A 15,432-nucleotide genomic window follows, 5' to 3' on the forward strand; every position below is an offset into this window, starting at 1 on the left:
TTAAACAAATAAGGGTAGAGAAACTGGGCTGTGGCCTTGCAACAGGGGTCCAGAGAGGCGGGTGCCTCCCACAGACGCACACAGAAAAACAAAAGAAATAGCAGTTTTGAGTTCAGTTTGAAGACAGCTGCCAAACAAAAGCCACCCAGAAGGTACGGGTATGGTCCCCAGCTAAAGAAAAGACCCCAAAATCCAGGGGAGTGGAACAGGAGAGAGTCCCAAGAAGACCCTGTAGTCAAAGGAAGGACAGGAACCTGGAAAAGGTCCTGTTAAGAGGGAGGGGCAGACAGAAAGGCTCCAAGCATCAGATTTAAAGAAACAAAAGCTGCAGGGAGCAGATTTAACGCGAGAACAGCTTGCAAGAGGCAGGAAGATCCAAAGAGACGGCTGAAGGCCTGTGACTCTTTGCTATCGGTGTGTGAAGCAGTGCTGCACTGTTGATGGCTGGGTTGGTGAGAGAGAGTGCGTGAAAGACAGCTGGAATGCATGTGGTCACCTAGGAAAGAGGAACCTCAGAAGGAGAGTTCGAAACCCTGAAGGTGAACCCTTGCGGAAGGCGTCTGATAGAAAACGTTGGTTTGGGAGAAGACCCCAAAGCAAGTCCTCGGAGAATGGAGATTGTAAACCCTTGTGTGAAAGATGGAGTTGACTCAAGGTGTGACAAGTGTCTGGGGGGAGTTGAGAGATCCATAGCATCTCTCTCAGGTGGTATCTGTCACTTAGTTTCAGAGTGTGGAGTGTCTGACCACAGGTCGCCAGATGTTTACATGGTCTGTGTACTTACTGTGAACATTAAAGTATAAGATAGCTTTAGTAACTTGTGTAATCCTTACAGATCTGTATATATCTGTAAAGGTATAGTTGTGAGTGAAGGATTATTGTAATATAGTTCACCTTTTCTTGTTAAATAAATGTGTTATTCTTTTGTTGAAAGTTCATTAGCTGACTCCTGTGACTTTGTTCAGTGGCCACTCTCCACCTATCTGAACAAACAAATTAAAAGTTAGGATCTATCAAACTGGGTTCCAATCTGGGATTAGGCTTGTCCAGAGGTAACCTCAGCTGGGATCATAATATGTTGAAATGTCCCAAACGGTCAGTCAGAGGGTAGTTGTATCTGATGAAAAGTCTTCAAATGGTCAGAGTGTAGTTGTATCTGATGAAAAGTCCTCAAGTGGTCAGTCAGAGGGTAGTTGTATCTGATGAAAAGTCTTCAAATGGTCAGTCAGAGTGTAGTTGTATCTGTTGAAAAGTCTTCAAATGGTCAGTCAGAGTGTAGTTGTATCTGTTGAAAAGTCTTCAAATGGTCAGTCAGAGAGTAGTTGTATCTGCTGAAAAGTCTTCAAATGGTCAGTCAGAGCGTAGTTGTATCTGTTGAAAAGTCTTCAAATGGTCAGTCAGAGGGTAATTGTATTTGTTGAAAAGTCTTCAAATGGTCAGTCAGAGGGTAGTTGTATCTGTTGAAATGTCCTCAAGCGGTCAGTGAGAGTGTACTTATATCTGCTGAAATGTCCTCAAGTGGTCAGTCAGAGGGTATTTGTATCTGTTGAAAAGTCTTCAAATGGTCAGTCAGCTGAAATGTCCCTGGCTCGGTCAGAGACGCCCGGTGTGAAATGACCAGCTTTTTCTCTCTTTAACTGGATAATTAACGGATGGTTTGACATATGCGATGGACACAGAGATTATTGTCGATACAGAGGAGAATCCACAAAAGCTCCGAGACAGAATTATAACAAACAGTAAAGGATACGGCTTATCATTAAACTGCAACAAAACAATGCATGGCGATAATGAAGAGAAGGATTTACACCAACATACAAAATAACTGCAGAGTCCAGAGAAATGAAACTAGTCGGCTGATTTTCTTACTTGGGTGTCCTAATAACATCTGATTGGAAAAGCAATCAGGACACCAGAAAGCGCATAACATTTGCAAAACAAACCTTCACCAAGATGTTGGACCACTTTAGAAATCTGAACATCTCGTTGGGATGCAGATTGCGATTATTAAAATACTACATCTGCTCCTCCTCACCACCTGAACCACAGAATCTCACGGTGCAGAAGAGGCCCTTCGGCCCATCGAGTCTGCACCGACACGTGAGAAACACCTGACCTACTTACCCTAACCCCATTTACCAGCACGTGGCCCATAGCCTTGAATGTTATGACGTGCCAAGTGCTCATCCAGGTACTTTTTAAAGGACGTGAGGCAACCCCTGGATGTGGAAGTTGGAAGTTAAGCAAGACAACGGAAGATAAAGTAAACAGAGAAGTGGTTTCTCAGACAGTTGATGAGGATTAGGGACAAAAACACACACACATTAATGAGGAAGTTTTACAGCACAGAAAGAGGCCCTTCAGCCCATCGCCTTGAGGAAAGCTAGCACACACAGGAATGTTTGCAGGTGCTCATGGAGTGACAGCGTAGGTTCCTTTTTCACATACTTAGGAGAGAGAAACTGGAGTACCTGGTAGTGACTGGGAAAATAGAGGGTGGTGGAGTAAGAGAAACACAAGCGAGGAAATACACTGATAAAGTTAAGAAGCAGGACAGGGAGAAAATTTGAGAAGGAGACCAAGACGTTGGCTGTCATCAGAGACCTTAGAGGTTGGAGAGACATGACTGTGGTGTTATGGGTCAATAGGATAGATGTGCTAATGAGTAATGTAGATGATGGTGTATCAGTGGCATCAGCAGTCATGTGCTAGATTGTCTCTCTGGAGAGAGAGGATGGAACAGTCTGTACCCAGGAGAGACGTACCTACTCTGTTACCTGTTCTTTATATTGCGTTAATAGACCAGTTCAAAACAAGTACCAGAGTAAGGCTGCGGTCTGTCCAGGGAAGATGGGTCACACACACCAGAAGCCAACAACCACGCCAAGAGTACAGGAATATGGTGGCTATGCAAAGCAATGATTGCTAACATTGTAAAACATGGAACCTGGGGTGGAGTGCAGGGTCCAGGGTGGGGTACGGGGTCCAGGGTGGGGTATGGGGTTGAGCTGGGGTTGGGGGTGGGATCCGGGGTGGGAAATGGGATCCGGGCTGGGGTTCAGCTGGGATCTGAGGTGGGATACAGAGTTCAGGGTAGGGTAGGGTAGGCTGGTACGGTATGGGGTCCAGGGTGAGATACAGGCTGCAGGTTTGGGTCTGGGGTGGGGTGGGAGTAGGGGTGGGGGTGGGGTGGGGGGTGTGGTGCAGGTGCCCGGGTAGGGGGGCAAGCCTCACTGTCCAGGGTCCAGGGCGGGGTATGGGGTGAGACGGGGTACGGGGTGGGACAAGACAGGACAGGGTACAGGGGGGTGTAGGATCCAGGATGGGGCACAAGGCAGCGCAGCTTGGGACGGGGTGCAGGGTCCACGGTGGGGGATGGGGTGTTGGGGGTTGGGTGTTGGGGATGGGGGGTGGGGTGTGGGGCCTGGGGCAGGGTCCAAGGCCCAGGCGGAGTACGGGGTACAGGTTACAGGGCCTGGTCCAGGGCAGGGTCCAGGGTACAGGGCCCAGGGCAGAGTATGGGGCAGAGTACAGGGTATTGTGCCGGGTATGGGGCAGGGTACAGAGCCCAGGGCCGGGTCTAGGGCAGGGTACAGGGTACTTTGCGGAGTACGGGGCAGGGTACAGGGCTGGGGTCTGCCTGAAAATTAGTGCAAATGTCATCAATTGTTTCCCAGACGAATGCCGAGAGAGCAACCATCTAACCTGGACAGTATTTCCTGGACTCCACCATCGACCCTTTTCCCTTGAACCCCTGAATTTTAAACTTTTGGCAGAATTCCTCTAGTATTTAATTATTATCTTTTGATGTGTGTGTGTGTGTGTGTGTGTGTTAGGGTTTGGAAAGAGTAGTTAAACTTTCATATTTCATACTGTATGTTAATAAGCTTTGCCTTTCTACTTGATAAGTCTGGTTTTATAATAAATGAATAATTTTGTTGTTTATTGGAGAAACCTGGGCATTGAGTGAAACTCTGAAACTATAGGTAAAGCACATATTTGGCCGTATAGCTAGTTGGAAGAATTACTTAAATATATGTTGTGACCGGTGGAGTAGTGAAACTAGAGACAGACAGTGCACTCCTCCCATCACAGCACACACACAGAGAGGCTGTTCAGCCCATTGTGACCCCATCAGCTCTCTAAATGAGCTATTCCCTTAGTGCCATTCTCCTGCCCTTGCCCCGTAACCCTGCACATGTTTCCTTTACAGATAATTATCCAGTTCCCTTTTAAACGCTTCAATTGAATCTGCCTCCACCGCGCTCTCAGGCAGCGCATTCCGGACCTTAACCACTCGCTGCGTGAAAAAGCTTTTCCTCCTATCACTGTTGTTTCTTTTGCCAATTATTTGAAACCTGTGCCCTCTGGTTCGTGATCCTTCCAGCAATGGGAACAGTTTCTACTCTGTCCTGACCCCTCATGATTTTGTACACCTCTATCAAATCTCCCCTCAGCCTTCTCTTTGAGGAAAACAGTCCTAACTTCTCCAATCTATCTTCATGACTGAAATCTCTCCTCCCTGGAACCATTTTCGTGAATATTTCCTACACTCTCTCCAATGCCTTCACACCCTTCCTAAAGTGCGGCACCCAGAACTGGGCAGAATACACCAGCTGAGGCCGAACTAGTCACTCATACAAACTCAGTGTAACCTCCTTGCTTTCATGCTTTGTGCCCCTATTAGTAAAGCCAACCCACGTCAGGAGGTGGGTTTTAAGGAGCATCTTAAAGGAGGAGTGAGAGGTTCAAGGAGGGGAATTCCAGAGCTCAGGGCCCCAGGCAGCTGAAGGCGCGGCCGCCAATGGTGGAGCGATGGGAATCGGAGGTGCTCCGAGGCCAGAATTGGAGGAGCGCAGTGATCTCAGAGGGTTGTTGGGGATGCAGGCGATCAGAGAGAGGGGGATAAGAGAGAGGGTATGAGTGGCAAGTTTAGACCAGTGACTGTTCCCAGCTCACCGCCCATGAACTAATTTTAAATAGGCAGAGAGAGAGAGAGAGAGAGAGAGAGAGAGTCGCACCTAGTCATGGGCTGTTAAATATTATCCCGGTGATTCAGTGCTTTGTAAAGACCAAAGGTTCCTTGGACTGACCCCAGGTGCTCAGTACTGACTTAGAGACAAGCTGTAAAAACACACAGTGAAGCTTCAGCATCAAACAACCTCGCTCACCATGACAGGTTCGTATCTCACCAGCCCCTCACCATCCCCTCTTTCCTCTCGGTAACACCGTGTTACCGGGAGTTCCGCCTTTTTGCTCTTTTGCGGTGAAGAGCAGTGGGAAACCAGGGGATTGGGAAGCCTACAAAGACCAACAGAGGACAACTAAAAAAGAAATGGCGGAGGAACTGAATAGGTACTTTGCGTCAGTCTTCACAGTGGAAGACACGAGTAACATCCTCAAAGTTCAAGAGAGTCGGGGGGCAGAGGTGAGTATGGTGGCCATTACCAAGGAGAAGGTGCTAGGAAAACTGAGAGGTCTGAAGGTGGATAAATCACTTGGACCAGATGGATTACACCTCAGAGTTCTGAAAGAGATAGCTGAAGAGATAGTGGAGGCGTTAGTGGTGATCTTTCAGGAATCACTGGAATCAGGGGAGGGTCCCAGAGGACTGGAAAATCGCTAATGTAACCCCCCTGTTTAAGAAGGGAGTGAGGCAAAAGACGGGAAATTACAGGCCGATTAGCCTGACCTCAGTCGTTGGTAAGATTTTAGAGTCCATTATTAAGGATGAGATTTCAGAATACTTGGAAGTGCTTGGTAAAATCGGGCAAAGTTAGCATGGTTTCATCAAGGGGAGGTCATGCCTGACAAATCTGTTAGAATTCTTTGAGGAGGTAACAAGTAGGTTAGACAAAGGAGAGCTAATGGATGTTATCTACTTGGACTTCCAGAAGGCCTTTGACAAGGTGCCGCACAGGAGGCTGCTCAGTAAGATAAGAGCCCATGGTGTTAGAGGCAAGGTACTAGCATGGATAGAAGATTGGCTGTCTGGCAGGAGGCAGAGAGTGGGGATAAGGGGGTCCTTCTCAGGATGGCGGCTGGTGACTAGTGGAGTTCCGCAGGGGTCAGTGTTGGGACCACAACTTTTCACTTTATACATTAATGATCTAGACGAAGGAACTGAGGGCATCCTGGCTAAGTTTGCAGATGATACAAAGATAGGTGGAGGGACAGGTAGTATTGAGGAGGCAGGGAGGCTGCAGAAGGATTTGGACAGGTTAGGAGAATGGGCAAAGAAGTGGCAGATGGAATACAACGTGGGGAAGTGTGAGGTCATGCACTTTGGTAGGAAGAATAGAGGCATAGACTATTTTCTAGATGGGGAGAGAATTCAGAAATCTGGAGTGCAAAGGGACTTGGGAGTCCTAGTCCAGGATTCCCTTAAGGTTAACTTGCAGATTGAGTCGGTAGTTAGGAAGGCAATTGCAATGTTGGCATTTATTTCGAGAGGACTAGGATATAAAAGCAGGGATGTGCTGCTGAGGATTTATAAGGCTCTGGTCAGACCACATTTAGAATATTGTGAGCAATTTTGGGCCCCGTATCTCAGGAAGGATGTGCTGGCCCTGGAGAGGGTCCAGAGGAGGTTCACGAAAATGATCCTAGGAATGAAAGGCTTAACATATGAGGAATGTTTGAGGACTCTGGGTCTATACTCGATGGAGTTTAGAAGGATGAGGGGGGGATCTGATTGAAACTTACAGAATACTGAAAGGCCTGGATAGAGTGGACGTGGGGAAGATGTTTCCATTAGTAGGAGAGACTAGGACCCGAGGGCACAGCCTCTGAGTAAAGGGAAGACCTTTTAGAACAGAGATGAGGAGAAACTTCTTTAGCCAGAGAGTGGTGAATCTATGGAATTCATTGCCACAGAAGGCTGTGGAGGCCAGGTCATTGAGGGTATTTAAGACCGAGATAGATAGATTCTTGATTGGTAAGGGGATCAAAGGTTACGGGGAGAAGGCGGGAGAATGGGGTTGAGGAACTTATCAGCCATGATTGAATGGCGGAGCAGACTCGATGGGCTGAATGGCCTAATTTCTGCTCCTATGTCTTATGGTCTTTCCTCCTCCCTCCTTCCAAATGATTTCCTGAGCACCTGCAAAGCTGCACAGTGGCTAATACATCTCTAGGTGGAATACCCACCCCATTTTCCGATCCCCCCCTTTTCCCAATAATTTATATAGATTTTTCTTTTCCCACCTATTCCCATTATTTTTAAATGTATTTCCATCCATTGTTTTATCTCTACCTTTTAGCCTTTTTTGATCCCTTCACCCCACCCCACCCCCACTAGGGCTATCTGTACCTTGCTTGTCCTGCTTTCTACCCTTAATTATCACATTCCTTAGATAATATCACCGCCTTCAACACCTCTTTGTCCTTTTGTCTGTGACATCTTTTGGTTATCTCCACCTATCACTGGCCCTCTATCCAGCTCTACCTGTCCCACCCCCCCCGCCTTAAACCAGCTTATATTTCACCCCTCTTCTATTTTTACTTGGTTCTGTTGAAGGGTCATTTGGACTCGAAACGTTAACTGTGTTCCTCTCCGCAGATGCTGTCAGACCTGCTGAGTTTTCCAGGTATTTTTATTTTTGTCTTGGATTTCCAGCATCCGCAGTTTTTTGCTTTTATTCTAGTTGAATATCCTGTGGCTGCTTCCTGTCTGGGTTGACACACAACATGGTCACTGGGGTAAAGTCACGGGTCGGGGGGAGGTTATTGGAATCAGGGGGGTAGGGGCGGGAGGGACAATGAGAAAGATTAAGGTTATACTGGAAGTCTTTCTGTCTCTCTCTGTCTATCTGACTCTCTCTCTTTCTCTCTATCACTCCCACTATGTCTATCTCTCTCTCTGCCTCTTTCTCTGTCACACTGCCTGTCTCCATGATTCCATCCCTTTCTGTCCAACCTCCCCTCCCCCTCACCTCCATTACCCCTCCGCTGCCCCCTCCCTCTCTGCCCCTCTCCTCCCCTTCCGCTCCCCTTCCCCCTCCCCTCCCTCTTCCCCTTCCCACTCCCTCTTCCCCTTCCCCCTCCCTCTTCCCCTTCCCCCTCCCTCTTCCCCTTCCCCTTCCCCCTCCCCTTCCCCTCTCCCTTCCCCTACCCCTCCCCCTCCCCCACTCTCTCCCACCCCCTCCCCCTCTCCCTCTTTCCCTTTCATGGCACCATTAACAAGGTAACTTCGTGTCTCTTGAATCTTTTGTAGATGGCCACAGACGTTTTAGTGAGGAGATGATGAGTTCCAGAGAGCAGTTGTTCCATGAGCTGGGCAGTGCATTCATCCAGAAGCAGCAACTGAACGCAGCGCTGGCTGACAGCTTCCTTGAGCACCTCTGCCTGCTCGATATTGACTCGGAGCCCACCAGTGCTCGCAACACCAGCATCATCTGCACCATAGGTAGGCATCAGACCAGTGCCAGGGCACCAGGTGCAGACAGTAGTCACTGTACAATACCATAACTGAGACTTAATCAACACCGTTAGGCTGCTTCTGTTGTTACGGTAACTGGTCAGTCTGTAATGACCATCACTGGTAAGTCTGTAATGACCATCATTGGCAGGTCTGTAATGACCATCATTGGCAGGTCTGTAATGACCATCATTGGCAGGTCTGTAATGACCATCATTTGCAGGTCTGTAATGACCATCATTTGCAGGTCTGTAATGAGCATCATTGGTGGGTTTGTAATGACCATCACTGGTGGGTCTGTAATGGTCATCACTGATGGGCCTGTAATGACCATCAATGCTGGTTAAGTAATGAGTATCACTGGAGAGTCTGTAATGACCATCATGGGTGCGTCTCTATTCACAGTTACTGGACTGCCTGTAATGACTGTCACTGGAGGGCCTGCAATGACTGTCCCTGGTGGGTCTGTAATGTTATCACTGATGGGTCTGTAATGACTATCACTGCTGGTTATGTAATCAGCATCACTGGGGAGTCTATAATAACTGTCACTGGAGGGTCTGAAATGGTCATCACTGGTGGGCCTGTAATGATGGTCACTGCTGGTTATGTAATGACCATTGCTGGAGAGTCTCTAATGACTGTCACTGCTGGTTCTGTAATGACTGTCACTGGAGAGTCTGTAATGACCGTCACTGGCGGGTCTATAATAACTGTCAAAGGTGGATCTGTAGTGACCATCACGGATGGGTCAGTCTCTAATGACTGTCACTGGTGGGTCTGTAATGGTCATAACAGATAGGTCTGTAATGACCATCACTGCTGGTTATGTAATGAGCATCACTGGAGAGTCTGTAATGACCATCATGGGTGGGTGTGTAATGACTGTCACGGGCGGGTCTATAATGACTGTCAGTGGAGGGTATGTATTGACTGTCACTGGTGGGTCTGTAATGATCATCATTGGTGGGTCTGTAATGATCATCACTGGTGGGTCTGTAATGATGGTTACTGCTGGTTATGTAATGACCATTAATGGAGAGTCTGTAATGACCATCGCAGATGGCCTGTAATGACCATCACTGGAGAGTCTGTAATGACCATCACAGGTGGGTCTGTAATGACCATCACAGGTGGGTCTGTAATGACCATCACAGGTGGGTCTGTAATGACTGTCACTGGAGGGTCTGTAATGACTGTCACTGTAGGAAATGTAATGACTGTCACTGGTGGGCCTGTAATGATCATCACTGGTGGGTGTGTAATGATGGCCACTGCAAGTTATGTAATGACCATTGCTGGAGAGTCTCTAATGATTGTCACTGGAAGCTCTGTAATGACTGTCACTGGAAGCTCTGTAATGACTGTCACTGGTGGGCCTGTAATGACTATCACTGGAGGGTCTGTAATGACTGTCAAAGGCGGGTCTGTAAAGATTGTCACAGGTGGGTCTCTAATGACTGTCAGTGGTGAGTCTGTAATGGTCATCACGAATAGGTGTGTAATGACCATCGCTGCTGGTTATGTAATGAGCATCACTGGTGACTGTGTAACGACCACACAGGCAGGTCTGTAATGACTGCCACTGGATGGTCGGTAATGACTGTCACTGGAGGGTCTGTAATAACTGTCACTAGAGGGCCTGTAATGACCATTGAAGGCAGGTCTGTAATGACCACAGGTGGGCCTGTAATGACTGTCACTGGAGGGTCTGTAATGACTGTCACTATAGGAAATGTAATGACTGTCACTGGTGGGCCTGTAATGATCATCACTGGTGGGTGTGTAATGATGGCCACTGCAAGTTATGTAATGACCATTGCTGGAGAGTCTCTAATGATTGTCACTGGAGCTCTGTAATGACGGTCACTGGAAGCTCTGTAATGACTGTCACTGGAAGTTCTGTAATGACTGTCACTGGAGGGTCTGTAATGACTGTCACTGGTGGGACTGTAATGATCATCACTGGTGGGTCTGTAATGATGGCCACTGCAAGTTATGTAATGACCATTGCTGGTTAGTCTCTAATGACTGTCACTGGAGGCTCTGTAATGACTGTCACTGGAGGCTCTGTAATGACTGTCACTGGAAGCTCTGTAATGACTGTCACTGGAAGCTCTGTAATGACTGTCACTGGTGGGCCTGTAATGACTGTCACTGGTGGGCCTGTAATGACTATCACTGGAGGGTCTGTAATGACTGTCAAAGGCGGGTCTGTAAAGATTGTCACAGGTGGGTCTCTAATGACTGTCAGTGGTGAGTCTGTAATGGTCATCATGAATAGGTGTGTAATGACCATCGCTGCTGGTTATGTAATGAGCATCACTGGTGACTGTGTAACGACCACACAGGCAGGTCTGTAATGACTGCCACTGGATGGTCGGTAATGACTGTCACTGGAGGGTCTGTAATAACTGTCACTAGAGGGCCTGTAATGACCATCGAAGGCAGGTCTGTAATGACCACAGGTGGGCCTGTAATGACTGTCACTGGTGGGTCTGTAATGGTCATCAGTAATGGGTCTGTTATGAGCATCACTGCTGGCTATGTAATGACCATCATGGGTGGGTCTGTAATGACTGTCACAGGTGGGTCTATAATAACGCTCACAGGCAGGACTGTAATGACTGTCACTGAAGAGTTTGTAATAACCATCTCTGGCAGCTCTTTAATACTCGTCACAAGTGGGTCTGTAATGATTGTCACTGAAGGGACTGTAATGATCATCGAAGGCAGGTCTGTAATGGCCACAGGTGGGCCTATAATGACTGTCACTGGTGGGTCTGTAATTGTCATCACAAATGGGTCTATAATGACTATCACAGCTGGTTATGTAATGAGCATCACTGGTGAGCCTGTAATGACCACACAGGCAGGTCTGTAATGGCTGCCACTGGAGGGTCTGTAATGACTGTCACTGGAGGGTCTGTAATAACTGTCACTGGGGGGCCTGTAATGATCACTGGTGGGTCTGTAATGACGGTCACTACTGGTTATGTAATGACGGTTGCTGGAGAGTCTCTAATGACTGTCACTGGAGGGTCTGTAATGACTGTCACTGGAGGGTCTGTAATGACTGTCACTGGAGGGTCTGTAATGACTGTCACTGGAGGGTCTGTAATAGTCATCACTGGTGGGTATGTAATGACGGTCACTGGAGGGTCTGTAAAGACTGTCACTGGAAGGTCCATAATAACTGTCACTGGTGGGCCTGTAATGATCAACATTGGTGGGTGTGTAAAGATGGTCACTACTGGTTATGTAATGACGGTTGCTGGAGAGTCTCTAATGACTGTCACTGGAGGCTCTGTAATGACTGTCACTGGAGGCTCTGTAATGACTGTCACTGGAGGCTCTGTAATGACCGTCACTGGAGGTTCTGTAATGACCATTGAAGGCAGGTCTCTGATGGCTGTCACTGGTGAGTCTGTAATGGTCATCATGAATGGGTCTGTAATGACCATCACTGCTGATTCTGTAATGAACATCACTGGTGAGTCTGTAATGACCACACAGGTGGTCCAGTAATGACTGTCACTGGATGGTCAGTAATGACTGTCACTGGATGGTCGGTAATGACTGTCACTGGAGGGCCTGTAATGACTGTCACTGGAGGGCCTGTAATGACCATCGAAGGCATGTCTGTAATGACCACAGGTGGGCCTATAATGACTGTCACTAGTGGGTCGGTAATGGTCATCACAAATTGGTCTGTAATGACCATCATGGCTGGTTATGCAATGAGCATCACTGGTGAGCCTGTAATGACCACACAGGCAGGTCTGTAATGACTGCCACTGGATGGTCGGTAATGACTCACTGGAGGGCCTGCATGACTGTCACTAGTGGGCCTGTAATGGTTGTCTCTGATGAGCCTGTAATGATGGTCACTGCTGGTTATGTAAAGTGCATCACTGGAGAGTCTGTAATGACCATCACAGGCATGTCTGTAATGACTGCCACTGGATGGCCTGTAATGACTGTCACTGGTGGACCTGTAATGGTCATCACTGATGGGTCTATAATGACCATCACCGCTAGTTATGTAATGAGCATCACTGGAGCATCTGTAATGACCATCATGGGTGGGTCTGTAATGATTGCCACTGGATGGTCAGTAATGACTGTAACTGGAGGGCCTGTAATGACTGTCACTGATGGGTCTGTAATGGTCATCACTGATGTGCCTGTAATGACTATCACTGCTGGTTATGTAATGAGCATCACTGGAGAGTCTGTGATGATCATCACGGGCAGGTCTGTAATGACTGTCACAGGTGGATCTGTATTGACTGTCACTGGAGGGTCTGTAGTGGTAATCTGTAATGACCGTCACAGGCTGGTCAGTCTCTAATGACTGTCACTGGAGGGTCTGTAATGGTAATCACTGGTGGGTCAGTAATGATGGTCACTGCTGGTTATGGTATGACCATCACTGGAGAGTCTGTAATGATCATCATTGGCGGGTCTGTAATAACTGTCGACGGCGGATCTGTAATGACCGTCACAGGCTGGTCAGTCTCTAATGATTGTCACTGGTGGGTCTGTAATGGTAATCACTGGTGGGTCTGTATTGGTAATCACTGGTGGGTCTGTAATGACCATTACGGGAGAACCTGTAATAACTATCACAGTTGGGCCTGTAATGACCATGGCTGGAGAGTCTGTAATGACCATCACTAGCGGGTCTATAATAACTGTCGCAGGCAGGTCAGTAATTACTATCACTGGAGGGTCTGTGATGACCGTCACTGGCGGGTCTATAATAACTGTCACAGCGGGTCTGTAATGACTTTCACTGGAGGGTCTATAATGACCGTTGAAGGCAGGTCTACCACAGGTGGGTCTGTAATGGTTATCAGTATTGTTCCTATAAAGACCCTCACTGGAAAGTCCATAATGACCATCACGGGCAGGTCGGTAATGACTGTCACTGGTGGGTGTGTAATGGTCACCACTGGTGCGTCTCATCATGACAGACCCCAACTGTTATTGGTGAGAGTGTAATGAATGTTACATCTTTGATTACAGGCCCAGCATCCCACTCGGTGGAAACCCTGAAGGAAATGATAAAAGCTGGGATGAACATTGCTCGACTGAACTTCTCCCATGGGTCCCACGAGGTGAGAGGCCTCAGCCACCTGGACTTGTCCTGATGGTTACTGTAAGGTTTGACACCACCATCCACTCCTGGTCTCCTGTCTCCTGGGGGAGGTACCATCGAAGCTGACATCCCACCCCCCCTCAACCCCACCCCCACCAAAGTAACTGACCCTCAAGTCTTCGGAGGACAGTCACTCCCACGTGGTGCGAATCCAGTTGGTGAGTGTTGGCTGTCCAACCATGGAGGGCATCACAGCTGGACCCAGCCCCGTTGTCACATAACTCAGTGTCCAGCAGAGAGTCATATGAGCGTACGGATCAGGATTGAGAATAGGCCACTCGGCCCCTCAAGCCTGCTCCATCATTCAATCAGATCTGATCACAAGATAGCAGCCAAGAGTGGGCTCCACAGAGAGCATGTCCTTTGTCACTGCTCTTCCCCCATGAAGGTTACTGGCACCTGCTGGGGTACAGGGGCTACCATGGGGTTAGTAAAGCTCCTGTACCCAGCTGCCACCTATAGTAATGCCCAGTGGTTCAGCTGTCCACTGTGTAAAGCTGCTAGTTTGCCACGGGGGAGGGCGGGAGGGGCAATTGCCTGGGTCTGCCTAGTCCTGTTACTCCTCCTTGCCCCTGACATCGCTACCCCCACCCTTCATCCCCAGCCAGCACTCTGCTGGGATTTGACTGTCTCCCCCTCTGTCTCCGCCAGTACCATGCCAGCTCCATCAGAAACATCCGGCAAGCAGCGGACAGCTTCTCCTCCAACCCACTCTACCAGCGGATTGTGGCAATCGCACTCGACACAAAGGGTCCAGAAATCCGCACAGGACTCGTCAAAGGGGTGAGTGACCACAGGGAACAGCGGGTGGGGTGTGGGTGGGGGTTAAAGGTAATCCAAACAAGAAGGTGGAAGAGCTAAATATAGAATAACAGATACCCGGGAGAGAGTTACAGACTGGAATCTAATCGAGGGGTTCGGGGGGGGTTTATATATAGAATAACATATACCCGGGAGTGAGTTACAGACTGGAATCTAATCGAGGGGTTCGGGGGGGTTTATATATAGAATAACATACCCGGGAGTGAGTTACAGACTGGAATCTAATCGAGGGGTTCGGGGTGGTTTATATATAGAATAACAGATACCCGGGAGTGAGTTACACACTGGAATCTAATCGAGGGGTTCGGGGTGGTTTATATATAGAATAACAGATACACAGGAGTGAGTTACAGACTGGAATCTAATCGAGGGGTTTGGGGTGGTTTATATATAGAATAACAGATACCCAGGAGTGAGTTACAAACTGGAATCAGATCGAGGGGTTTGGGGTGGTTTATATATAGAATAACAGATACCCGGGAGTGAGTTACAGACTGGAATCTAATCAAGGGGTGCGGGTGGTTTACATATAGAATAACAGATACCCGGGAGTGAGTTACAGACTAGAATCTAATCGAGGGGTTCGGGGGGAGGTTTATATATAGAATAACAGATACCCGGGAGTGATGTTACAGACTGGAATCTAATTGAGTGGTTCGGGTGGTTTATATATAGAATAACAGATACCCGGGAGTGAGTTACAGACTAGAATCCAATCGAGGGTTTCGGGGGGGGTTTATATATAGAATAACAGATACCCGGGAGTGAGTTACAGACTGGAATCTAATCGAGGGGTTCGGGTTGGTATATATAGAATAACAGATACCCGGGAGTGAGTTACAGACTAGAATCTAATCGAGGGGTTCGGGGGGTTTTATATATAGAATAACAGACACCCGGGAGTGAGTTACAGACTGGAATCTAATTGAGGGGTTCGGGGGTGGTTTATATATAGAATAACAGATACCCGGGAGTGAGTTACAGACTGGAATCTAATCGAGGGGTTCGGGGTGGTTTATATATAGAA

The 15,432-nt window shown here is 48.0% G+C and overlaps 1 protein-coding gene across 1 annotated transcript in view; it reads left to right on the top strand.

Annotated features, from left to right (window-relative positions):
* Positions 1 to 15,432, top strand: part of LOC121272870 (pyruvate kinase PKM-like) — a 57,360-nt gene that overhangs the window by 1,614 nt on the left and 40,314 nt on the right. The window contains exons 2-4 of the mRNA XM_041179707.1: positions 8,216 to 8,407; positions 13,451 to 13,542; positions 14,235 to 14,366. Coding sequence (XP_041035641.1) covers positions 8,216 to 8,407; positions 13,451 to 13,542; positions 14,235 to 14,366 — 416 coding nt within the window. The remainder of the gene's footprint in view (positions 1 to 8,215; positions 8,408 to 13,450; positions 13,543 to 14,234; positions 14,367 to 15,432) is intronic.

This window comes from Carcharodon carcharias, chromosome 36 (genome assembly GCF_017639515.1).
Source record: "Carcharodon carcharias isolate sCarCar2 chromosome 36, sCarCar2.pri, whole genome shotgun sequence".
NCBI lineage: Eukaryota > Metazoa > Chordata > Chondrichthyes > Lamniformes > Lamnidae > Carcharodon > Carcharodon carcharias.